The 25,893-nt window shown below is 38.0% G+C and overlaps 2 protein-coding genes across 2 annotated transcripts; both read left to right on the top strand.

Moving 5' to 3' along the window:
• Positions 1-561: 561 nt before the first annotated feature.
• Positions 562-6,387, top strand: LOC108680115 (twinkle mtDNA helicase). Its single transcript, XM_018168873.2, has 11 exons — positions 562-1,269; positions 1,453-1,622; positions 1,792-1,974; positions 2,182-2,404; positions 2,771-2,900; positions 3,098-3,248; positions 3,478-3,627; positions 4,100-4,288; positions 4,956-5,141; positions 5,688-5,816; positions 6,125-6,387. The coding sequence occupies exons 1-11, from the start codon at positions 597-599 to the stop codon at positions 6,275-6,277; spliced, it is 2,337 nt and encodes a 778-aa protein (XP_018024362.1). The 5' UTR covers positions 562-596; the 3' UTR covers positions 6,278-6,387.
• A 4,872-nt stretch (positions 6,388-11,259) lies between these two features.
• On the top strand, positions 11,260-25,847 carry LOC108680107 (interference hedgehog-like). The gene is made up of 14 exons (XM_018168862.2): positions 11,260-11,493; positions 17,013-17,404; positions 17,904-17,982; positions 18,591-18,719; positions 19,050-19,198; positions 19,657-19,723; positions 19,959-20,270; positions 20,470-20,628; positions 21,036-21,619; positions 21,907-22,041; positions 22,353-22,503; positions 23,002-23,364; positions 23,669-23,760; positions 24,308-25,847. The coding sequence occupies exons 1-14, from the start codon at positions 11,403-11,405 to the stop codon at positions 24,377-24,379; spliced, it is 2,775 nt and encodes a 924-aa protein (XP_018024351.1). The 5' UTR covers positions 11,260-11,402; the 3' UTR covers positions 24,380-25,847.
• The last annotated feature ends 46 nt before the right edge of the window (positions 25,848-25,893 follow it).

Here is a 25,893-nt window from a genome sequence, read left to right as displayed (position 1 = left end):
AAGAAACAACATTTGGCGAATTTTTCCAAAAGTCGTAACAATAGTAACAACATAAGATCTAATAAGCAAAAAGTAACACCTTCGTTACGAATGTAACACCTCTGGCTAGAGGCGGGAAAATGATGCGTTGTGAAAAAAAAAGTCGCGCTAATCAAAACTGGCGCCGCGTAGATTAAGGGTAGGTCGCAAATTTTTTTTCCGCATTAATCAAAACCGCGGTATTCAAAACCGTGCTAATCAAGGGATTGCTGTATTAACAAAAGCAAAAAATCTTAATTTTATCACATTTTTTTGATATCTGGCAATTTTAGGGAACTTCAGCCCATCATAAATTGGGTAACAAGAAAACAGATAGTGAGAGACTAAAATAAACTTGGTAAAGCAGGTATATTTTCAACCTAATTTTATTATTATATTTAAAGCATCTAAAGCCAGGAAAGGCCTAAACTTGCATAAGAAAAAAATTTTTTATTCTTTACTCTTAATTTTTAACTTTTATGCATAGTTTAATGCTTATACTAAGGAATAAGGCTAATTTCCTCTTTGTTTCTGTGAAATTAATACTAACATTAAAGGTGTTTCTTCATGTTTCAGACATGGCGTTGCTGCACATGGCAAAACCTATAATATTTCACCACCCCTGCAGGTCTGTGTTGTGTAAACAGCCTTTGATGAAAAGAAAAGCAAGGCATGACTGCCATATTCCCAACTCTAATATTGTTAGTTACAAGCAATTTAATTGTTTGTCTTATAGGTCTTATACAATTGGAAACTATAAAAATGGGATAATCTATTCAGCTGAATCAGTCAAAACTGCAGTAATACGCTCAAAAAAGCCAATTAATCCTCCTATTCTGAGCATTAATCATGTTTGTTCAAAATTATTTTGTTCTGGAATACCATTATTTCCATTTAGGAATTCAGTAGAGTCCATTACCTCAGTGGGATTGAATAAACAATACAATAATTTGGTGAAAATTAGTAGGCCTCCAGATTCATCAAAACATTGCTTGCACACAAGTTTTCACAAGTTAAGCTCCAACATACCAGATTATTTGGTTGGCATAATTACTGAAATTGAGTGTCCTGAAGATGAAAATGACTTGAACTGGAATGACTTTGAATTGGAAGAAGAGATAGCAGAGTTCCTTAGTTCTCGAGCAATTGATTTTGACGAGACAGACTGCAGCTTCATTGTACAATGTCCTACATGCAGCTCTTCCTGTGGCTCAACCCAGCACAAAGATATTTTTGTTGATAAAAACACAGGCAAGTATTTTCAAGTTATTCTAAATTTATTAATAATTTCATTACCTACAGTAAAGTTTATGATAATTTCAGTATCCTGCTAACATTTTTATGTATACAATTTTGTTTATATTCATCCATTTACTTTAATAGCTATATGATGAATATTATCAGAGCATCAGCCATTTTTATGCACATTTGCAGGTTATTTTGTTTGTCCGTGGTGCTGTAAGGCTGGTACATGGGAAGAGCTTTGTCAATTGCTGGATGCCAAGCAAGATGTCTTGACTTGTTCACAGCTGCATTCTTTCCTCCACTCAACACTTCCTCTTAATGAAACTTTCTTATCATCACTCAAAAGCACTCCTTGCAAGGTGAGCAATACATTTTAGTCTGTATAAGTTATAATTCTTTGGCTTGCTCAGTGATCCTTGATAGGAGCAGTAGATTTTTGTGTAAAATCAATAATTCAGTGTACAATTTTCTATCTATTTATTCATATCAAACTGTTTTCCTAATGACCATTCTTTGTTTACATTTCAGGGCTTGAGTTTAGATGTCTTGAAGCAGTATGGCTGCCGCTCCAGTTCTGATGGTAGTCGACTGATAGTACCTGTATATCGTCCTATGATTGATCAAAGTATGGTTAATATAAGTGGTTCAAGAAACAACCTATTGCAGCCAGTTGGATACTTCAGCATCCCACTCCTCCAGAAGTCCCCACAGGTGGTCATTTTACTCATTTTCCAGATACTAGTTACTTTTCCTTTGTGTATTGTTGAATGTTAGGATTTAAATTCATGACTGGATGGCTAAACATTTTTTAATTATGTATATTATTTTGTTTCTTGCATGCTACAGTCGTAGATGAAGTTCGCCTCATCATGCATGCAATTATTAGGTGTCTAATTTTTTTTTCGTTCATTCATGCAGATCGTATCAAGATTTGTGGAAGGCCATATGTGTGCCTGGTCATCACTCATAATCCCTAGCCCCACAGAAGCTGCAGGTCGTTCACCAACTGAGCTACTTGTGGTATCATCAATTTTGGATGCTCTTCATCTAGCCCAACTGAATATCCCTTGTTCAGTTCTTGCAGGGGGCTCCAAGCATTGGGATACATTAGAAAACAATTTCCCTTTGAATGGATCTCATGGTTAGCATAGATGGTTGCTTACATGTGAATTCTTAGATATATGTACTATAGTTGAAGGCTTAGTTGTATGTATTGTCACAATCCTTGGAAATTTCATTAATTTATACATTATTGTATGATTTATTTACTTATTGTATAAATCCTTTTTTTCATTTAGTATCGTGACTGTTTGATTTGAAAAATTTTCTAAGATGAGACATATATATGAGAATATATATGATGAGGCATGCTAATGTAATAAATATTTTTAGAACTTGAATGCTCAAAAGTCAATTTTAATGCTCTATGTTACTACTGTACCTAATTTTGTTCTAATCTATTCAAAGTTACTGTATTTGCTCTAATTGAATTAGTGATGCTGTGCAGGTTCTGTCAACTTGTGGGGTCTGCCAGGTTCTGTGAAGCGTGTGCTGCTGTGGTTGAATCAGGGCTTTGTCCTGCCATACCGCTTTTACAAGTTCATCAGCTCTGCTGGCATTGCATGCAACTTTGTTAAGTGTGTAGTTTTGACATATTAACTGTGCTTGATGGTACGGTAGTAGTATTGCATCTGAAATACGTCCAGAAAATTTTTGAATTTATGTCAATTGAATATCTACTTATTTCACCAGCAATGAAGTTTATAATGTCCCTAAGGCACCAAGCGCCGAAATGATAGGATTTTTTGGCTTGAAGAATGACCGAATTTTTCAGTACGTCCAGTGAGTTGGAGCTGCATCAACTGAACAAGGATCAGATCTTAGCTCGACTTCTAACACACCAACAGCTACGCCTAAGCAACTCGCTCCTGACTTATGACAATATAAAGGAGAAGGTTTATCATCGTATTAAACACCCTTGCGAGGTAAACAACCACCTACAAATTTGTGAGTAATTTTGGCTTTGAATTCAATATTCTTAATATCATTAATCACTCCTATTTTCAATCGTGATATCAATTTTTTAACTCTTCTTAAGTATGGTCTGTCAGAGATACATAACGTTATTTATGTTTTCAATGGAAGATGGTATCAAGAATTTTTCTTTTGAAAGCCCTGTATACGTGTTAGAATATAAGCAAGCTAATGTTCCAGGTACGTGGCGTGCCGTGGGCTCGGTTTCCAGAACTGAACCGAGTGCTGCTGGGCCATCGATCTGGCGAAGTCACTGTCGTGTCCGGACCAACGGGTGCTGGAAAAACCACATTCCTTGCTGAATATTCCCTCGACCTGGCAGTTCAAGGGGTTTGTATGCTCTTCCATTATCTTCATTTACGGGGCATTCTGTAAAATTTTTTCCTGACCCTTGAATTCAGTAAATTCCATATTCTTTGACGGCACAGGAAAAAATTTGTCTAACTGAAGGTATTTGTCAAATTTGTTGATGTGCTATTCATTTTAGAGCAGTATTCTATTGCTTGTATAAAATGATCGACTTTTTTCTTATTATAACTCATTTTTGCCTGTAAACAGTTGTTGCAGCACTCGAATACGTGTTTCTCACTTTTTATTCGTAGCAATCAAGCATAAATTAAGTACCTATCGTTGGAAATTTAATTGATGCTTTGACATGCTCTGAAACGTACGATATTTGGGAATTAAGATTCAAGCTAGAAAATATAAATTGTTGGATGCCGATTAAAACAATCATAATTCATCATTATTATATGGAATTCAATATCTGCTTCAGAAATTTGAAACTAAATTTTCGTTTCAGGTGGTGACACTCTGGGCAAGCTTAGAAGTCTCAGTAGAGCGCCTGGCGGAGGTTCTCCTACAGCAATACTCTGGTGCACCGCTGCCTACAGACCGCACATCCTTTGATGCCCTGTCCTATCTTTTTAAACAAGTACCTCTCCACTTCCTCGACGTGCACGGCCAGCAAGAGCTGGAAGTGATCATGCAAGTGTGTACAACTCTGATACGTTTTCTAGTGTCTTGTTTGACACGGTAACGAAAATAGAGATGTTTTTGAGACTGATTGTATTTTAGTTATCCAGGTTTTTGAATACCTACATTTTGAAAGCTGACTTGTATATAGCGTATTACAGTTAGTTTAGTGAATGATAATGAGAGCTCTATGAATGAAAACTGATTGCAACGTCGTTTGGGAATTACTTTGCTCTCCTTTGTGTGACCGTTAATTCTAAAGTTCTACATCACTGCTAAGATTTGCCGGAGATTACGAAATGTCTAATGAAGCACTTATTCAGTTTTTAAATCCTCAGAATATTTCAGATATTTGAAGTTAGTGTGATAAGCTAGATAATATCCTTTGTATTTCTTGACACTCGTAGATCAACTGCCAGTACTGAGGCAACTGGTGGGATTGATTGCGCATCTCTTTATGCACTGATCAAAACTCGCAGTGCTCGGAGCCGATGCTAAATATTGTTAATAAAATGAAAAATCCTCTGCAAATGTTGATAGAAGAAGCTCGAATTTGACTCGTTTAGTCGTCTGCTGCGATGTCAGATGCTGATTTATTTTCCTGCAATGGTGTTAAAAATATCTATGATTTTTTATTTGAATACTAGCTGCATTGAAGTTTAATTTATTAATTTCATATTTAGGCCCTACGAGAGAGCGTGATGGTGCGTGGCGTTCGCCACGTTGTGGTTGACAACCTGCAATTCCTGGTTGGATGTCAGAGAAGCTTTTCTGAGCGCTGGCAGCACCAGGACCTGGCAATGGCCGCCTTCAGAAGCTTTGCTACGCAATTCGGCTGCCACGTCACTCTTATAGTCCACCCCAGGAAGGTTTGTGTTCACTAGTACTTTTCTTAGAGCATCATAATTTTCATCCCAGGAAGGTGTATTTTTCTTAGAGCATCATAATTTTCATCCCAGGAAGGTTTGTGTTCACTTGTACTTTTCTTAGAGCATCATAATTTTTATCCACAGCAGCTAGGTTCCGTTTGACCCCCTACTTTGAATCAACTGTTTTTGTGACAGTAAAGACTAGTATTTGGTTTAAAGTTAACGTTTGTTTATTATATTTGGTTTGGCATATTTGTATACCAAATATAATACCAAATGTTGAGAAGTTAGAATTTGATATTTTAATATTCTGCGTAAGTTGTGCTACTTGTTTTTCAGAAAAATCTTTAAAGCTACAAGTTCTTATGATAATCGTAGCATGGCTAATCAAGTAATTGATAGAAATTGAGCTTGTTTAAATGGCCAACTTTGACGGCCTTCAATTTTGAATTTGTATCTGTGCACAGATCATCAATACTCGACAATTTGAGTGACATTGTTGTAGAACGAGGACCATTATTATGCTGAAGGTTTTTCTCGTCTCAGCTTCAGGCGGACGAGTTACTGACAATGCAGAGCATTGGGGGCGGAGCGAGAGTAACGCAAGAGGCGGACAATGTTATGCTACTACAGGTTCAGGGCTCTAACCCCGTGTCCTGCAGGAAGGCAATTGAGGTAAGGATTTGATGAAAATGAGATCTCACTCTGAATCCCTATTGATTGTCAATAATCATTCCATATCTTATATAGGAGTTTCGTGGTATTAATTTTTTAGGTGAACATCTTTTTATGCTGGTTTTATTTAAATGTGGCATAGAAGTGGCCACGAATGAGTAACTTCTTGAGCAATCTTCTAAATAGTAAAGGAACTGTTTATTTGCAACTCTTAGTCCTTAGATGCCAGCCACATGGAAGAGAAAATCGAGAGTCTGAATCAATGGATAACTTACAAATCTAAATGTACTGTACTCTTCTGCACTCAGGTCGTGAAAAATCGCTTTGGCGGCCATCTAGGCGTTGTGCCTATTAAATTTCATCAAGAATCTCTTACTTTCTCTGGATTTTTCCGAAAATCGAAAGACTCTCAGAAAAATAAAGAAGGGAAACAAAGGCCTCCTGAATCTCGTGAGCTTTAAACAACAGAAGATTTTGGATAACTAAAGTGTTATTCCATTAACGCTCATCTATGTCATCAGTGTTTGTTATCTATGCATCAGATGTTTTTCAATATATATCCTATAGCGTTTGACAACTCATTTCCTTTCTTGACTTCAGCGTTTTCTATTGTTAGCACATTTTTTAATGTAATCACCGACAGGGTAGTCCAGTGGTTACAGTCAAGAGTGCCATGACTGAGGCAAGGAGTTGCGAGATCTTCCCCAGCTACCTGCGATAGTTCTGGTCAAAATTGGCGAGGTGGCCGCGCGGTTAAGCATAACAAAGTTGCAGCAATTATTTGCTCCGGCCCTCCACTTGCCCCGCTTCTCCGTCTTGCTGCAGCCAAAGAGGTTTGGTTAAATCAGGAAAGATTTGTTTGGGTGGAAAATCAGGGCAAGAGTAGAGGAAGGCGCGTGCTTGGGCGGGTGTAGCCTCCATGATTATAGTACCGTAGCTTGAGCAGTGGCTTCTTAATGGTGCCTTAAGGCTCTAAGCCCTTAACTTCATAGGCTACTCTACTCAGTAGTATGATTGTGTACGGGAAGGAATAAGAAAGGGATGATGGAATTGGCAAATGCTGCTCTCTGACATTCATCCCTACATCACAATTATTATGAATGTCGCTTTATATTATTTAAAACGAACGAAAATATGAGATGATAGACGGAATAAAAATGTAGTTCATATATGAAAATTCAAAGGAATAAATGTGGCCACAGCGTTGGTAACTACGATGGCGCGCTTCCTGTTGCATTATAATGGTGGCTTAAAGTGGCCCAGTGGTTAAAGTTCAGAGTACCATTATTGACGCAGAGAGGCCCGGGTTCGATCCCAGCTCTGTGCGTCAGTTTCTGGCCAGAATCGGCACGGAAGCCGGGCGGTTAAGCAAAGCAGATTTGTAGCAGTGAGTTGCGAGTTCGAGACCGCAAAATGTGTGAATGTTCTGCGATGTTAAGAATCGGCAACAGGCCTACGGCCTAATCAACGCTGACACCGCTATATTATTATTATTATTATCAACGTGAAGCACACCCGCCGTCCCAGTGCGGGCTGAGATGCCTCGTCAGCACAGAAAGTATGAATTGAATAATAATTTATTGTATTTCATTCGTATTTGTTCATCAAATTTGAATATCAATTACGTCGTTTACCTGGCGAGCATTGTCTCTTGCTATTGAACTATGTCATGTGTATCTTACGTCCTACACACCGTCAGGCTGAGCCAACACTTCCAGCGCCGTCTCACGGCCGTCTTCACAGCCGTACATGACATTTGTGGCTTTTTTTCACAGCGTCACACAAAATTAACGGCTGTTTGTTTATAAGGCATTTGGGAGCGCAGCCGTGGGTAACAAAATTGACTCGTAAACAGGCCCTGGGCCCAACGCCAAACATCAGCATGCAATATCTACACATAGCCTCAGATCAATGAGCTGTGGGTAACTCCGGCTAACAGTAAATCTGCTTTGCATAACACAGCCACTGCTTCACAGAGCCGGAGCGCAACAGGCGACGCAGGTTAGGTTAGGTTACGTTAGGAGTAGCTGTTGCGGTAGGGCCTGCTGCGCTCCGGCCATTTGGGCTCCGGCCTGTATGCGCTCCGTCCTGTGACTGAACTGCGCTGTTGTGGTGGGCGCTTTGTGTCAAGAGCCGTGAAGTTGCCCGGCTGCGTTACGATCTGGAAGGTATATGAATAGCACTGTGGACTTGGGCTATTCTGACCTCTAGCTATCCACCCAGGCATTTCTGCTGCAATGCCATCGAGCTCCAATAGATAAAAAATACCGTGGGTTAATTCTCACGCGGCCTCGCTAGGAGTCCCAAAAGGGCAACTTTTTAGCGCATTTTCTCATTTATGAAAAAAATGCACTATTGTGCTCGCCATGTCCGTCTGTGTGTCCGTCCGTGACTTCACGTTTTCTTCGACGAGAAAATGCGCTCTCTGTCACTCACTGCAGTGAGTACTCATATTTTTTTTACCTTCAACCCGCTAACAACAAGAGGCGCAAAACTATGCAAGTTGCAAGTTTATGGAACAGTTTCCAGTACTCCCATTAGAATAAATAAAAAATGAAGACTTAGTAACAACTTGAGCCGTGAGGGACACTGGGGGACGACCCCACATCCTCAAAAAAAAAATACTTAATAATAATAAAATAAAAAGTGGAAAAATAACTGGCTACCAGACCGGCTCAACAGACATTCTGAAGGCTAAATTCTGGCTTTAAATTTCAAGTCTACCTATCGTGGACATTCCGGAAAGAAGCAGTATAATAAGAGAGTTTAGTTTGACGACTCGCTTTACTCAATCTGTGGTGACATGTGATAACATATCTACCCGACGCTTGCATCGTTAGGCCTAACCTTGTTCAGAATTTCCGATGCGCTTGTTAGGCTTACGGAGAAAGTCAGTTGCGTTCACGGCGAAAGCACGTGTGTTAAATTGCGTTCTCTAAAGTAACCGGTGAAATTGGTGAATCATTGTGAGCCAAACTTAATACTCATCATATCCATACCTTAGGATACCTAATAAATATAATTTCCAGTGAATTCAGTCTCCTCCTGGAAAAACTCAACTGGCTTTCTCCCTCTGAGGTTTGTCAGTCTTTTTTTTTTTTTCTTAATTTTTGTTTCTTTTCTTTTTGCACTTATTTCTTCGTTTTTTTCCTCTTTCTGAATTTATTTGTTGGGCCTAGGTACTTGGTTGTTGTCTTGTTGACTTGTTATCTTTTTGACAAGCCGACCTTGTCCTTGGTCTGACTGTCCGACATGGAAGAGTCCAGCTGCCTTACTGGCTCAGGCTTTGGCCCGCCCATCACGCTAGGAGCTGGAGAATTGAAAGATGGTAAATCTGGCAATGGTACATTGGTACTGGTCATGAGAAAGTGAATTTGCAAGTGGATGGTGATGACATAATCAGTGATGCCATTTTTGTGGAGGGATCTGACTGTGAAAGCCTGATTGCACTCATTGCAGCAACCCCGAACCCAATGCCCAAATTGCCCATGGCTATGGAGTATGGAGCCATAATGGAGGCTTGTAGTTTTGGTCAAAAACGCAGAAATCGGGAAAAGAGTGGGTCAACTGAGAGTCTTGGTGGTGGGAGGGCTAAGCGCCCAGCTCCAGCTGTGCACAGACAGCAAAATTTGTTTGATAGTGCTTCCAGTCAGGCCAATCTAGCAAATGTGAAACTACCAGTCAATGCCACTCTGCAAAGTGCAGGGAGTGGGCGAACCATCCTTGTTAAACCACAAGGGCCTAATGCCATGAATTTTCTAAAAGATCCAATTGGCCTGGCCAAAGGAATAAAAAACTCGCCTTTTGGTACAGTAAAGGATTTGATTGTGCATCCTAACCCACGTCGCCAGCTGGTTGCACTTGAGTCTCCCTCATTCAGTGGGCAAAACATTGCTAATTATTTAACTATTTCAGCAATTGGGAAGTGGGCTGTTTGCTGCTATCAGCCAGGTTCTGATATACGTGTGCATCATGGTGGCAGGGAATTCGGAATTATTGTGAGTACTTATGCGTTTGCAAGAGCATCGCCCGGTCCGGCTCAGCGGGGGGGTAGGAAGGGCTGTCTCTTATACACATCTAGATGTGTATAAGAGACAGGAGTAAGCAGAGATAGCTCTTGTAATAAGCACAACGGCCGATAGGAAGGAGAGGCTTATTCAGTCTAGGATAATAGTCATACTAGCGTAAATTCTGTTTATTCTTACGATTTCTCAGTCTACAATTAATGTGAACCCTTTGTAAGCGAACCAAGAAGCCGCAGAAAGGCCCAGTGCTGCTAATACTGCGTTCAATGTACTGAAAAATATAAAACTATTGGTTTTAAGTCTCAATGCCTTAAACGGGCCGTATCTCTATTTCCACAAAATAGCGCTTTTTTAAACTATTAAGACAAAATATAAATATTACTGCTAGGATCNGCACATGCAAATGATCGCTCTGCCAGATCCAGTTTGTGCTTTGAGGAGTGGCTCTGTCTGTTAAAGAACAAATTCTTGAAATATTGGTCACTCTGGTGGTCAGAGGAAGTGCAGTCTTCAGGGAAGGGAACCTTCAGACTGGGCTTGGGAGAGACAGTAAATTATGTGGACTATGGACCGCTACCTCGCTCAGTTGAATGTGCTGTGGCTCGTCTGCGGCTTGGTCATGCTGGTGTGAAAGCCCACTTGGCCCGCTTCAATTTGGTCAATTCCGGCATCTGCCCCACATGCAACACAGAAGACACAATTGAGCATTTCATTTTGCACTGTTCGCTATACATCAATCAGAGGAGGGAGTTTCGCTCAAATCTGGAGAACCTTTTACTTCCTTGGAACCTCATCACAGCTCTGGGAGGGGGTGATATTCCCCAAAAAAGGAGAACTGCAGTCATTCATCGCCTGGGACAATACCTGCTAAAATGCAGCATGGTGAACACCCTATGAAAATTATCAGTGCCTAATTCCTTTGTTATTTTCTTCCACACAAAAACCCCTTTGTGAGAGCATGAGGAAAGATTCAAAGTGAAGTGAAGAGGCAGTTGAGTTGGAGTTTTCAATAAAAATCAAGTTGTGCTCAGGCTGGGAGGTGTGACTGTTTCACACCCGAAGTCTTAAAATCAAATTAAAAAAAAAATTGTTAGGCTTACGGTAGTTCATCTCGGATGCCGTTAGGAGCATTGAGGTCGGCCAGATATTTTTATATTTGGTGACTGCTGTGTAACCGTGCGAGTGCTTGTTATTTGGTTGTGTCTTCTTCCATAAGACTTTACTAGTAGACAGAAGTAAGAAGTCACCACTTTGTTAAAAGTTTTCAATTTAGTTTAATCTAGACTAATACAGTTTTAGTGTCTTTTGTCTCTAACTTCTTAGTATTATTGTTGAAATAAATGGATATTTTTATGTGATTAGCTCCGTCAATGCTTTTAGCCTTTTAACTAACTAATGAGCCTAAATCATAGTAAATGTGGCGATCAGTAGGAATGCTATTCTTTCACCAGATTTTTTCCTAGTTGTAGTAGATATTGTACAATTCCTCAGTCAAAGTGTAACCACAGTAGAACATTCTCCAATGCTTTCATAGATTTTAATTTGATGAAGAATTTGTCTTATGATGATGATGGCTTGGGATGTTCGAGTTTTTGGACTACTTTCTGCTGCTGTTTTGCTTGCCTTCATGCCCTCACAAATTCACTGTGCTGGTAAGTTAACAACTTTATATTCACCTTTTGAACAAATCTACAAAAAGGCATGACGCTAGTTCTGTAGTTCATGTAGGGCAAGTTCTAGGTACCCATTTTAAATAGGGTTTGGATTTTGAATGCAATTCAAATTTTTAAATGGTTTGGCATGTGATCATGTGATGGAGTTTAAAAATGCTGATCAATTTTGAAATTTGAAATAATGGGATTGGGACTCTTAATGGCAATGGGAGATCTTGAAAGTTGAAACTATTTGAAATTTGAGATTTAGCTAATCTTATTTTTAGTTGAGCTATTTCACAAATGGAATTGGTCCCTAAATGTGAAAAGCAAAAATTTAAATGATCTATAGCAGGCCTGGCAGGGGTCTCCAAACTATGGCCCGTGGGCCACATCCGGCCCGCCACATAATTTCATGCGGCCTGCCGGACAAAATCGTGAAATGAATAAATAATTATTTTACGAATTGCATCGCATAATTATTCAAAGCTGGGGCCTGCTGACTGGTGGCGCTCAGCCCAAGTCAGTTTTCCTCTCTCTCGATAGTGTGATGTACTGATACTAATACTGGTATAAGGTATGTGTTGTGCATTACAACCAATCAGTTGTGTATAACTGTATCTTGTGGGTATGGAGGCCGAGAGGGGCTTCGCTGCTTCCGTTTCAGGGAGCACAGTTCTTTCATAATCCATTTGACTCAGGGTTGGCGATTTTTTTGATTTTTTTAAAAAAATCAAAAAAATCAAAAATCAATGATTTTTTTTATTTTTTCATGATTATTTTGAATTATTTGATTTTTTTGATTTTTTCAACTTTTTTGTCTTTTTGATGTGTTATTTTTTATGTTGCAATTTGCCTACTAACAATAACAGTATATTGATCATAATGGATGGCTAAAAAGGGCACTTATTGCCTTCAATAATGGCCAACAGGCCAAGGTTGTGTTTACCACTTAGGGATTTTTGGGTAAACAATTATTGATAAGTCTATTCATTAGCTTTGTAAAGTTTGTATGGAGCAAGGTAATAAGCTAAATATTGACCATTTAACTGGCTTCAATATACAAAAACACTTCAGGAATGCAGATCTTCTAAACATTGATATCTACCAGACTCTACCCTCTATACACTCCAACTAGTAGTGACTGAGTGACTGACTGCACTGTTCCCATTTAATTCAGACCAATAAACCAATACTAAATGTAAACTGAACGATAACCAAACAAACCTCATACGACTTGAAACAAGACTTAAGTTATGAGAAAATCTAATACTGTTTGAAATAAACATGTGCATAATTCAAACATTTTATATCCATTCACTGCATTTATTTATTTTATATATAGTCTTATAATTGTAATTGTTTTGTTTCTAGTTTTAAATTCACATATTTAAAGATTGAAATTAAATATTTTATTTAGAATACTCGTATTAGGGTGGTAAATCTTTCTAATTGCCTAAAAGGTCAATACAATCTCAACCTCTCAATATACAGGGTGGGGGAGAACCGATTGAGCAGTTTTGAGGTAAAATAAAAGAATAATGGAGGTACATAAAGAAAAAAGTTTATTTTCCTAGAAGTTAGCATAACATACCATTTAGAATACTTATGTTTTGAAAACAATATCTGGAAGATGGGGGCTATTAGCTGCAACACACTTTTGGAGTCGTTTTCGGAGGAGGGAGTAACCGTGATCGCAAATTCCGATCGCTATGCTGCAATGTTGCAAAATTTCTTGCAGCCCATGATGGAAAACATTGTTGAAAATGAAGCATTGCAAGACGTGTGGTTCCAGCAGGATGGGGCTACAGCTCACACAGCCCAAATGTCACCCAATGTTTTGAAACGCATGTTTCCCGGACGTCTGATGTTTCTGAGGGGTGATTTACACTAGCCTGTGAGGTCACTTGATTTGAGCATTTGCGATTTCTTTCTTTGGAGACATCTAAAAGAGAAGTTCAGAAGTTGCCCTCACACCCTACCACAGCAAAGGGCATGGATTATTGCAGCAGAGGTTATGGCCATACCTTGCCATATGTGTGAACGTGCTGTAGGAAACTTCCGAGAACGACTCCAACAGTGTGATGCAGCTAACAAACCCCATTTTCCTGATATTGTTTGCAAAACATAAGTATTTTAAATGGTATGTTATGCTAATCTTGAGGTAAATAAACTTTTTTCTTTATGTACCACCATTACTCTTTTATTTTGCCCCATAACTGTTCAATCAGTTCTGCCCCACCCTGTATAAGCTAGCTAACACATTTAAATTGTATATTGTAATCAATATATAACAAATAGTCAAATAGTTAAAGACTAGTACTTATAGCCTTATAAGAATTAGCTAAGCTGCTAGCTACGTACAATGTATTGCACACTTGATGCCTCTGTACCAAAAACATTCAATTTATTGGAACCTAATACACACTAAAGGCAACAAGTTTATATGCCAATTTGTCATTTATGGTACATTTATACTAAACCATGAATAACAATACCTCAATATGAATTAAAGACTGCCACTCAATATATTTAAATATATGAAAAAAATCGAAAAAATAAAAAAAAATCATGATTTTTTTATAAAAAAATCAAGTGATTTAATCACATGATTTAATCATTTTGATTTAATCATTGCCAACCCTGAATTTTGACTGCAATGCTGAAAATCATCCAACTCAATTTCAAATGAAAAATGAAAATTATTGATCTCCGGGCAGATGACAGACTGAAGGATAAGTGTAGAGAAGGAAATCTGATTGAGAGTTTTATAAATGCCTACAGCCAGATGAGTTTCCAAATTTGATAAAGTTTGCTTGTAGTTTTGGTTCCATTTTTGGTTCAACATACTTGTGTGAACAAACATTTCCCAAAATGAAGTGTGTGAAATCTAAATGTTGAGCAACTATGTCTGATGATATCTTAAAATCAATTCTTCCAATTGGCTCATCTAATCGGGAACCGGATTTTAATGAATTTTTGAAGTCAAAACGACAGCATCATTCGACAGGCATCAAGACAGGCATCTATTTAGTTTACCCCGATTTTTTCCAAAAAGACATGTTTTAATATTGCTATGTTTATACTTTAATATTTGAGTAAATAAAATTACTAGCACTGATTTATTTTATTATTTTGGCCCGCGTATATATGGGAAATATATAATGTGGCCTGCACATTGAAAAGTTTGGAGACCCCTGATCTATAGTAATGGATACAGTAGCAAAATATCATATGGCTTTATATTTTTTATTTATATTCTTTGTAAACGTAAACTGAAGTTCTAGCTGCACTTTTGTCTGGACTGAAGAAATTATACTGGTACTTGGAAACATAAAAAGACAAATGAGCTGTCCTTCCCTGTTCACTTTCATAATATTTTCCTCACCTGCACTTTATTAGCAATAAATTTTAGCCAATTGATATGATATAACTACTAAAGAAGAACATTTTTATCAATTATTTTGGGATTACCGGTATTTGTCTTCAGTGACTGGTACGGTCAATTGGGGTAATAAGGGATCAGGGATGGTTTTGAGCATTTTTTGTTAATGACATCTTACCATAAAACATTTCATAAACAAGTTTAGGCTCATTTTAAAGCTCTTTGAGAGGGCTATTGTGTTTGTATGGCATCTCCAAACAAATTCCATATGATATTGCATGGTACCGGTTGCCAGATGCAAAATAAAAGCATCCCAAATTACCTCTGGGAACAGGGTAGGTAATCTGGGACACTTGGAATAAAGCCTAATTTAAAATGTTTGAAGCAGGCATACTGCAAAGTGTGCTCATTCTTTACTAACAGTACTCTGAAGTCCTCCTCTTCCTTTTTAGATGTAAAATAAATGACATTTTCTATAACTTTTACTTGTTTTTTCTGATATTACCGTATCCATACATTACTGTATTATTGATGTGATATTACCATATCCATGAACATGCCATTGAGCATTTACAAAAATCTTGTCCACTGCAAGCTTCGAATCATCAGCTGTATAGCATTTCTTCTGTATATGTAAGCTTACAGGAAGGCTTGTAATTTCACACCATTTAATTGGGTCAAGTGAATTCACTATAACAAAAAAAATCATAAAAAACATACGTACCTGTAACAAAAAGGAATATTTTAGCAACAACCATCATATTTTTGGAAAAAATAAGTCATAGTTTAGGTTAATTACTTTTCATTCTATGTTGCCAAGTGCACATTTCTATCTATGACATTCTATGAACAATTTTGTGATGACCAATGATGCATTAATTTTTATTTAATTGAAATTTTTTGCTGAGCAAGGTAAATGTAATAAAAAATTTTGTGTTATTAATTGATTTTTTGTTAACTGGAGCCAATGCTAATCAAGGTTCTGTAAATGTGTTTTTATGGGTGTCCCTTATTACCCTGGGGAGTGTCCCTTATTACCTTGTCTTGTGGAAAAGGCCTCCATTTTTAGCACATTTTCTCATTTATGGAAAACAATGCGCTTTTGTGCTCGTCATGTCTTTCCGTGATTTCAAGTTTTTGTCGATGAAAAAATGTGCTCTCAGTCACTCACTGCAGTGAGTACCAAGTTACATTTTTGGGAATGAGATCCACAATTTTTGTCAATCATGTTTTTAAGCTAACACCTGTGTGCAACTTTCATGTAAGTAAAATTTTTTAATACGGCATTTTTTTTTTTTTGCTACAGAACTCAGCAGAGGTACTTTTCCAAAATCTCACTTTTCACCCTTTTTTTCAGGGATTTTTTAGAGGTGGGAAATGTATGATATCTTAACTTTCTTTATGCTACATAGATAGTAAAAATGTTGAACTTTATGCCACTATTTTTAGTTTTGCAATAGGTATTTTGATTAGTTTAACTGCTACAACATTTCTACAAAATGTGGAATGACTGTCCTGATTTACCATGCTCTCCCTTATCACCCTGTTTGATGGTAGTTTACTGTTTTAAATTTTTTTTGGCACTTTGACTTGTTGGGCCTGCATTGGATGTTGGGAAAAGAATAACAGCTCAGGTCTTTCATAAATGAAATGAGTAAATTTTTACTGAATGAGCAAATAGTCTCTTCATTGCCTTGTTAGCCTAGTGCAAGTTGTAGGAAAGGAGAATGGTTTTATTTGTGCTGGATGAAAAATTCAAAATATTCTGGTACAAATACATATATATATGATTTTGGTAAACTTAAGTAAGTTAAAAAGTGTTATGTCATTAACAGGATACTATAAAAAACTAAATAGAGTTGATAAATCAATAGCAAATAATGTGTACACTTTTTATGTATATACCTATACTCCCTGCTCTTCAGCTAAGGCTCTAATTCCATGATTCCATCACTCTTTTATTTTTCAAATACTACTCAATCAAAGTTCATTATTTACTATTTTACTTGTGTTGAAAAGAAAATGCACTGTTCAATTTTAAATTTATTCTAATATTCATTGATTGTAATGAAATATTTTAATCTTTTTGGTAGTCTTTGTATTGGATGCCTAAATTTTTTTTTTTGTGTTACAGAGCTGGGTTTGGAGTTCATTCAGCATCCAGTGAAACAATGCCTTGGGATTCCTGGCTCCATAGTGGCTCTATCATGTGCAGTAAACCTACCAGTGGATGATATACAGTGGCACTTGAATCACCATGCCATCCCCAGTGAAGATATCATTCTTGCTGAACATGCAGAGATTACCAAACTTATTGAAGGGCTCTCAAGTAATGGGTCTAGACACTGTATAATTGATGCCACCGAGATTTCATTAGGTAATGCAGCTGAAGAAGAAAATGCAGCTTCTGAAAGAACAAATCTCAAAAATAAATATATGATGGGCATTGTGAATGATATAAGCTACCTTCTGGTTTTCCTTTCTGAAAATATTTCACAATATGCTCATCAAGAAGGGATTTACCAGGTAAATGTTGATTAATTTTGATTTCTTCTAAATAAGAAATGTTACATCTTCCTGATTAAAGGCTGGACAAGTAGAGAACTACTTTTTAGTTTTTAACTATTCAGCAGGAGTGAGGTAAGGTTTTGATTTAAGTAAGAAATTTGTAATTTTACTTTCCTGCAATGAAAAGTTAAGTGTAACTTTATAGTACATAACTTCAATCAAGGTGAGGATAAGGATCTTAATTAGATCTTAAATGGCTTCTGCTTGCTAATGGAGATGTTTCTAATTTCTTAGCATCAGCTTATGTATTCTGAAAATAACATAACTGTGCAAGGGGGCTTGAGACATCTGTGCATAGATTTAACCTCAAATTGCAATGCTGGAAAGTCAAAAGGCCAATTTTTGAAATTACAATGCTTATTTTTAAGTAAAATGCAGCACTCCCTGAAAAGTTTCATGCTTTGTGATTATTAAGAATTGATGATTACTATAAACTCAATCTCATGTTGCTGTGCAGTGCGTGGCTTCTCTAGGAACCATCAGCTTTGTATCTTCACCAAGTAGACTGGAAGTGGCCAAAATTGCGGAATGTCCTGGTAAGAATCTTATGCTTCATTTTGCTTTGTCACTTGCTCTATAAATCATATTTCTCAAATGCAATAAAGTGCTTTTGCTAGGTACCCACTCTCTTATGGATTGATTTTGGTTTGTATGTAGGTGCTTATCTACCTAATTCTTCTTGTATTGAATTTTAGAATTGGTTCAGAATTTGATGTCAAGATACTGGTGTGTCAAATATTTCCATTCCAATTCCTATTGTATGGAACAATTATATATATATATATATATGTAGCTTCTGTTGTTAATTTTTGTGCCTCTCTCACTGCCTGTGCTGATATAAATTTTCTGTTTTATAGTTGTGTCAAGGCTGGACCAAAATTATGTGCATTTGTATTAAGAGAATTCACTACCGTACCAACTTTGCCTTGCCCTAAGCATTCTTTTACCCCTGCCAATAGAACAAACACAGCTGCTGAAGATCAATTGTCTCATAAAAGCACCGTTTCACCTCAATGGAAAAATATACATATACACTTCCAGGTAGCTTGATTTTGTTTTTTTTTTTAATTTTAAATACCTTACTCTTTCTGATTGATAGTAAGTTATGAATTGATGATGAATAATTTAAACGATATTCCAACAGGAGTGTTGTCACAAACCATTGTAACTGCCGTGGATAGTTCAGTACGAATTCCCTGTGGACAGCCTGAATCAACTCCTCCTGCTACTATAACCTTCACTAAAAATGGTGCTCCTCTCGAGGCAGATGCAGGTACAATTTTAAGCTTTGTGTTTTTCATTTCTTCAATTCAAATCTTGTGTATTAATATTGTTCATTGATAGTTTTAGCTAAGCTATGAAAAATGTTAAGGAAAATTGGATCAGTGCAGATAGTGCAGTATTAATGTAAACGGTCTATTTGGTTGTATTTGGTAATGGATTTATGACACGTACCCTACCTACTTAATGAATTTTAATAGTACAACTTGCACATTGGATCAATCCATTTATTGCATATTGGAGCACTAATGTAGTAGCTCTTGTGTTATTTTCTTTTTCCCGCTATCAAATGCTCTATTTTGAAGTATGATTCATTTTTCAGAGCGATCTTTTATCGTGACTGCTGAAGGTGACTTGCTTCTATTCTCCGTATCTGCTGACCAGTCCGGAGATTATCGCTGTAGCGTCACTAATTCTGAGCTCAAGATCACGCGAATATGTCCTGCTGTCTACAAGCTTCATGTTGTTCCCGTGTGTTTCACTAAATCCAGAAAACATGCCACCTAAAGCACTAATTTGTCAAATTTTTGTCATAATATCGCATTATTTAACAATTTGACTTAGCATTGTTACTATACACTCTTTTTAATCCCTAGCAAAATATTATTAGTAATTCAAAACAAATTTCAATAAAGGGCTCTATGAGTAGTACGGTACTTATCTTACGAATACTAATTTAAATGTAATAGCATGTTTTACTGTTAGAAGAGCCTTGATGGTTTCAAAATGGTACAATCATTTGCGTTTTCTTTCACAGCTGAAGCAACTACAAGTCAATGCTACGAATATTAACTATTTTCATTTTCTGTTTAGAATTTGTGAAATTGCCTCGATTCTTCCTATTCCTAAGATATCAAATTCTAACTAGTTGATACTTTTAGATGAAATCTAATGAGTTATATTTTTATCATACACTGTAAATCTTCCAGGTTGATGAAGCTGACAGACCATTGCAGCTCATCAGCCCCAAGCCTGGCCTTGTTCTTGTGACGGAAGGTTTGTTTTTTGGGGGGGGGGGGTAGATTAATGTTCATGTTTTCATTCTTGTCATTTCATATCATTGGATTAGTTTGATCATTAACATTTTTTTTCTTGATGTATGGTTTCAGTTCCTATATTTCACTATAATGTATCATGGGGTTGCAATATGTTGGACATGTTGTGGATTATTTTCAAATTGCATCGTTACAATTAAAATATTTTTACTGAATTTGGGTTACAACAAAAACAGGTGACAATGTTGAGCTGCACTGCATCACAAGTCTCGGTCTCAAAAAGTCTGTTACTTGGTGGACAAGATCTCTTCTTTCATCAAAGCCGCAGTTTGATGCTGAACTTGGGACCGAAAAGCCTGCAGATATTTCTGAGGACAGTCATTTGTTGCGTGTCAATGAAGATCTACCTGACACAATGGGTCTGAGCAATATTACTGGGGACAGTCTTCTGCATCTTCAGCACGTCACATCTCGGCACTCTGGACGTTATACATGCCACGCTGAATCTCGTGCACCGCTTACTGTTGAGGTCCAGCTTTATGTGCAAGGTGATATTTGGCAGTTACAAGTAATCTAGTATTATTTCTATTCAAAGTATCTCATTGGATAAATTTCTCATGAATATTTCAGTTTATCATGTGCATACGGTGCAACTCATTCCAACTTCATACAAATGACAGGTATGAATTGTGACCTCGATTGGCTACAGGTACTAGCGATGTCTAAAATGATCAGTGTTGTGCACAGCTGCCCCGCGGGTGGTGGCAGGGCTGCGGTCTATGGCGGTCGGTGAAGGGGAGGAACTTCGTGCGACGTGCGCCATGACAGGGCAACCCGCACCGCAGCTCAGCTGGTTCAGCAATGGCCGGCTACTGCAGCCTGGCCCTGGTCGCCTTATTCTGCCTCGTCAGTGATGAGCAATACTGTACTAGAAGAATTTAGGCTGGGCATCAATTCTCAATTATTCAGGCTGATTTGTTGTTCATTTTAACTTATTTGTATGAGTAATACTGCGTTATGAGCAATAAAAATGCTTTCATATTCGGCGAAAAATACCAATTCATTCTACCTCGTAAGTACTAACTACTTCATCTTGTTCAATTTGGCCTGTTTATTCCGCTCGAAATTTCGTTTATTTACAAAGGAATATAAGGTTGTTATTATCATCTTAGTATTCATTAGTTTGGGCAAGCTAAGAGAAATTTGAGAAATTTCCATATGGATAGTAAATTATTTTGGTAGTCCAAGTTCAAAAGTTTACGCAGACCTTTCTGATAGGGAGTAGCCCCAACACTTTGTATGTGGTCTTTCAGATGGGGAATTGATTCTGCACTCGGTGAGCAAACAAGACGCTGGTGTGTTGCAGTGCTTTGGCCACAATGCAGTTGGCAGCGCCTCGTCACATGCCCTGCTGACCGTCACCCCTGCTACGGTGCTCACGCTTCACAAGATCTCAAGCAATTCCGAGGAAAGCAAGAAAAGGATGCCTGACGAACAAAACGATGCGGTACCGCCATCACGTCCTACCGTCACTAGAGTCGCCGACGACACCGTCAGACTAGACTGGGAAAGATCTCCCTCTGCTGTACGCTTCTACAAGATACAGTATCGCATCGTAGATGAAGCTGTGCCTGAACAAGCTTCGGCGCCTCTAGGGCCTCAGAATCCGTGGGAGCCGCGCGGACACGAACGCCGTCGTTGGCGTACCGACGACGTGAACATCGCACATGACCGCAACTCGTGGCTCTTGTCGGGTCTCACGCCCAACACGACCTACAAGTTCCGCGTGGCTGCGGTGTTCGCGAACGACAAGCAGCGTGTGAGCAGCAGCTCCAAGCGCTTCCTTCTACAGCATCAGCAGCCGCTGCTGCCTCCTGACGGACAGCCGGACATTACCGTGAGTCTTTAGTCCCATGTCGTGTTTTGCTGATTTTAGCTTTCAGTTGTGGATGGAATAGGTTTGGATCGCTCCAGGTTTACATTTTTAAAACTTGTACCTATGTCCAATGACGTTATATAATTTAATTTAATTCGCAAGATGGAGTTCAGGCTGGTTTGACTTTAATCTTCAAGCCAAACCAGCCTCGAATAAAAGCGTATCTATTACAAGTGATTTTGTTTTAGCTTTAATTGCATCTTCATACGCAAGATAATCTGCTTCACAAGTCTTAATTTTATGGTCAGGACGCGCGGTGGGTGACAGACGCAGTAGAACGGCAGGCTGAAGTGTTGTGGCGCTACAGTGGCAGCCGTGCCACTCCAGTCGACGGTTTCTACATTTTATCGCGACCTGCGAAATCATCTGAAGCATTCGTTAAGGTTGGTTTTTAATCTAAAATCTTGACCAGATTTTTTTCTTTGTTGTTATAAATATGTTGTCAATGACTCTACTTCATTTCTTACTTGCTCACTTAAGAAATTTTAATTTTTGTCAAATGTTAATTTCCACCTACCATTCTCAAACTCCCGTCTGGATTTTGTGTCATATCGGAATATTATTTAGAAGCCTTTATCAACTTGTTGAATTACTTTTTCCTCTAGAAAATTTCCAACAGAGATGACATCAAGTTTATATGTTTAGTCACAGCATCAAATTTGTATGTTCACTCAAATAAAGTTTGTATGTTCAGCGGCAGTTCCTGGGAGGAGATCGGAGGTCTATCGTACTCACTGACCTCCACCTTAGCGACGACTCACACGGCGTAGAGTTGAGAGTGCAGGCCTTCAATCTGGCGGGCTCGTCGCTCCCTTCACCGCCCAAAATTCTGCTCCCAAACTACCGTACGTTTCTTGACGTCTGGAAATTCTGCTGAAAGTCGTTTTTTGAGCCTCGATTGATCTTGCTATGTTTTTGTGTTGCCCTATATATTTAAAGTTCCTTTGAATTGTACATTATTTATTCATGAAACCGGAATGGGCCCTAAAATGTGCAAGTCTGTTGCCCAAAATATCTCTTTAAAAGAATTTTATGTTATATTAAAATACATATCAACAGATTAATCTTGAAGCCCGGCATTGAAAGTATTGTAAAATCTATTTTCGTACGGAGGTACTGTAGTATCTTTATCTAATTTTCACGGTATTTTTGAACAATGATAATTTTGATTCATTCTTATAGTTTGGGTCAAGTAAAAGTGAAATAGAAATGAATTCTTGCTCTCTTAATGCAGCCAACGTATACAAGAACTTATTCCCATAACTCTTCTTTATTCATATCAATGTTATTCTAACTCACGATATAACTCTCTTTCTGGATCAAAACATTTTCCGACATCCTAGGCTCACATGAAAAAGAGGCGCAAGCTGCAGCATCCGGCCCTGCGGTTGAGCCTCAACAAGGTCCTCCAAATTCAGACGGGCACTTGTGGTGGACACACGACAAGATGGAAGAGAACCGTAGGGGTCAGGATAGCGATGAAGTTGATAACAGTGATGAACAAGGTGTCGGTACTGACGCCCCAACTGACGAGGAGCGTGACAAAAAGATGGCGGCGACTTGGGCGAAAACCAGTCAGATTGGGGTGATGTTGTTCTCTGGGATGTTTGTGATGGTCGCGGTCGGCCTTGCGTACGGGCTTTGGGTGCAGCGAGATAGGACGACAAGGCGCTCTTGCTTCAAACGATTCTTGGACACATTTCGTGGTAATTAATTAAATTCATGTTGTTTAGTATCGCACTATGATTGCTTAAAATAAGTTCTCTAATATACTGATTTAATTTTTTAGCATGCATCTTGTTAGTGCTAAGTACTTGAAAAAGTTTCCCCTGCTAAGGGCACTGCTTCAATGCCAATCTTTCCATGGTTCATTCAGTGTGCGCTTATCAACTGCTCTGGAGGCTGAAATAATTTTTCAACCGTCATTGTTCATGATCGTCGTCATGGGATTTACTTTGTACTCCCGGATATATGTCAAACTTGATGAAATATTCAATGATTTATGTGCAGAATACGAAGTACCAGAGCCGCCTCCTCCGATCGTCGACAGCCTGCCCCTGCCCCTGACCGCCCTGCCCCCAGTGTCCATGCTTCTTCCTGCGGTACGTTAACATCAATCTGCTCCCTACGTCTCTCAGTCATCTAATGAGTTCATGTACCGCTCGATCAAGACGAGTTTATTGCGTAACTACCTATTTTTTATTAGAGTTTGATGCATAACCTACTTTTTTTATGTACGAGTTAGATGCATAACCTACTCTTTTTATACACAGGTAGATAAAACTTTGAGTTATATTTGCGCCGCCAGGCAATGTTCTCTCGGGCATTACACTACAAAAAGTGGCCTAGCATTCAGTTTTGTGCTCATAAGGAGATAAGGGCTTTAACTAATTGAAATAATAGTGAATAATTCAAATTCATTAGTAAAGGCGCTTTGGTAATGTTGGGAGGTAACACCTGCCAACCAAAACCAACTTTGTGTTACACCTAATAGGTGTTGCCAATTTTGGTAACACCTATTTTTGACGAGCTCGACCTGTTACTGATTTTGATAGAAACAACTTCCTCAGCTCACCTACTGGAGAACGGAATTATATTTGAACGATTTGCTTCATCATTCGTGCATGTAATCATTATATTTTCCAACAGCTCAAGGCTACTTACAGCAATGGCCAAGCAAAAGATGCATCAACGCGGGTTTCACTTACACAGCCCGACTGACGACAGCGAGCTGGTAATCTACAGTGAGCGGTTTTTTGTTCAATCAACTGAAAGCTGAATTGATTCCGACCTAAATGCATCCAATAGTATTTACTTGTTTAACCCAAGCCCCGAAACTTGTCAATTCAATGCTTGCCCTTTTATGATCGACGATGGAATGGAACGAAATTAGAACGTGCACTTTATAGTTGGTTGAACGTAATTCTGTTGGAATTGTATTTGTTTTAAATCCTTCCCCGAACTTGTTCAATAGGCTCTGTATTCTGATCCAATGTAGCTAAAGCTATTACATCTATCAATTGCTTTCTCAACTTGTACTTGTGATTTCAAACTAATTGCCTTCATGGTGAAACACATACGATCTTATTTCTTTTTATTAACATTCTAGGTAAAATCTTTCCAGTATATATGATTCCATCGCTGTTATTAGACAATGTCTTAGCTTCAGGTAGATAAATTTAAGAATTATATAAGACATCTTGAAAATATTACTGTGAGGGGAAGCACTCGATTTGATTATAATATCGAATTAGCACAAAAATATCGTCAATTTCAACATACAAGACTCCAGTTTAAGTTAGTTTTATTTCATTTAAATTAGTTTTATTTGATTTAAGTTAGTGTATCTCGTCAACGTGAAGTGTGTTCAAAATAATTTTACCATTTGCTCTCTTTGTCAGTTTCTCTTTGCCCCGTGTTCGGTTCATCAAGATGTGTATTGTGATTTTTTCCTTTTGCAACCGTGCAGCTCTGTGTAATTTAACCAGTGTGACAAAACTTGAGCGCCACAACGTTTACGGTGCTTTAATTTTAATCTAACAACAAAAATACAGATTTCTGCTTAGTGATAATCAACGGATTGCGTACGCTTTAGCATAAGTTTTTAGTTAGGCAATGTTCTTATAGGCTGATAACTAATGTAAACACTGCTGCTGTTTATTCTGTATGTCTTGGTGCTATTTTATGTCTCCTCTCGTTCCTGTGGTCAGGGTGGTGTTTTTGTCCCAAACCTTGAAACGTTTGCTGTAACTCATGTCTTTCAACTTACTTCAATTCTAATCTTGTGCAGTTCATATTTTGCTCTCTACAGTTCATTAGCGGAATTAGTGACAGGCGGTTCTTTTTCTCTCTTAGATACTTCCGCAATTGTTGTTCATTCAACATAATTTCTTCCCATTCCTAGTGATGCTAACTCTTCAATAACTGCAAAATGCGACGGTGCTCAGTGAATCTACTTTTAATTGCTTACTTAAGATTAATATTTACTGCCAAATGGAGTCGTAATAATATTTTACGGGCATTATAATAGAAGAGTAAGAATTAGAATATAACGCTAGAGACAATAGATTAGCCATATGGCGGTACAAGTCATAAAATAGCATATTTTTCACAGAAATGAATTTTTTTCAAGCGAGTTTTTGATGTAAGTCAACATGATCAATCCCTTTTCAATAAACTATATATTGATTTTGAGCTTTAATTTCTTTTCTTCTTCATACACTTCTGTACATAAC

This window comes from Hyalella azteca, unplaced genomic scaffold, assembly GCF_000764305.2.
Source record: "Hyalella azteca isolate HAZT.00-mixed unplaced genomic scaffold, Hazt_2.0.2 contig4943, whole genome shotgun sequence".
In the NCBI taxonomy this organism is placed as follows: Eukaryota; Metazoa; Arthropoda; class Malacostraca; order Amphipoda; family Hyalellidae; genus Hyalella; species Hyalella azteca.
This window is presented reverse-complemented; position numbering and strand designations above follow the sequence as displayed.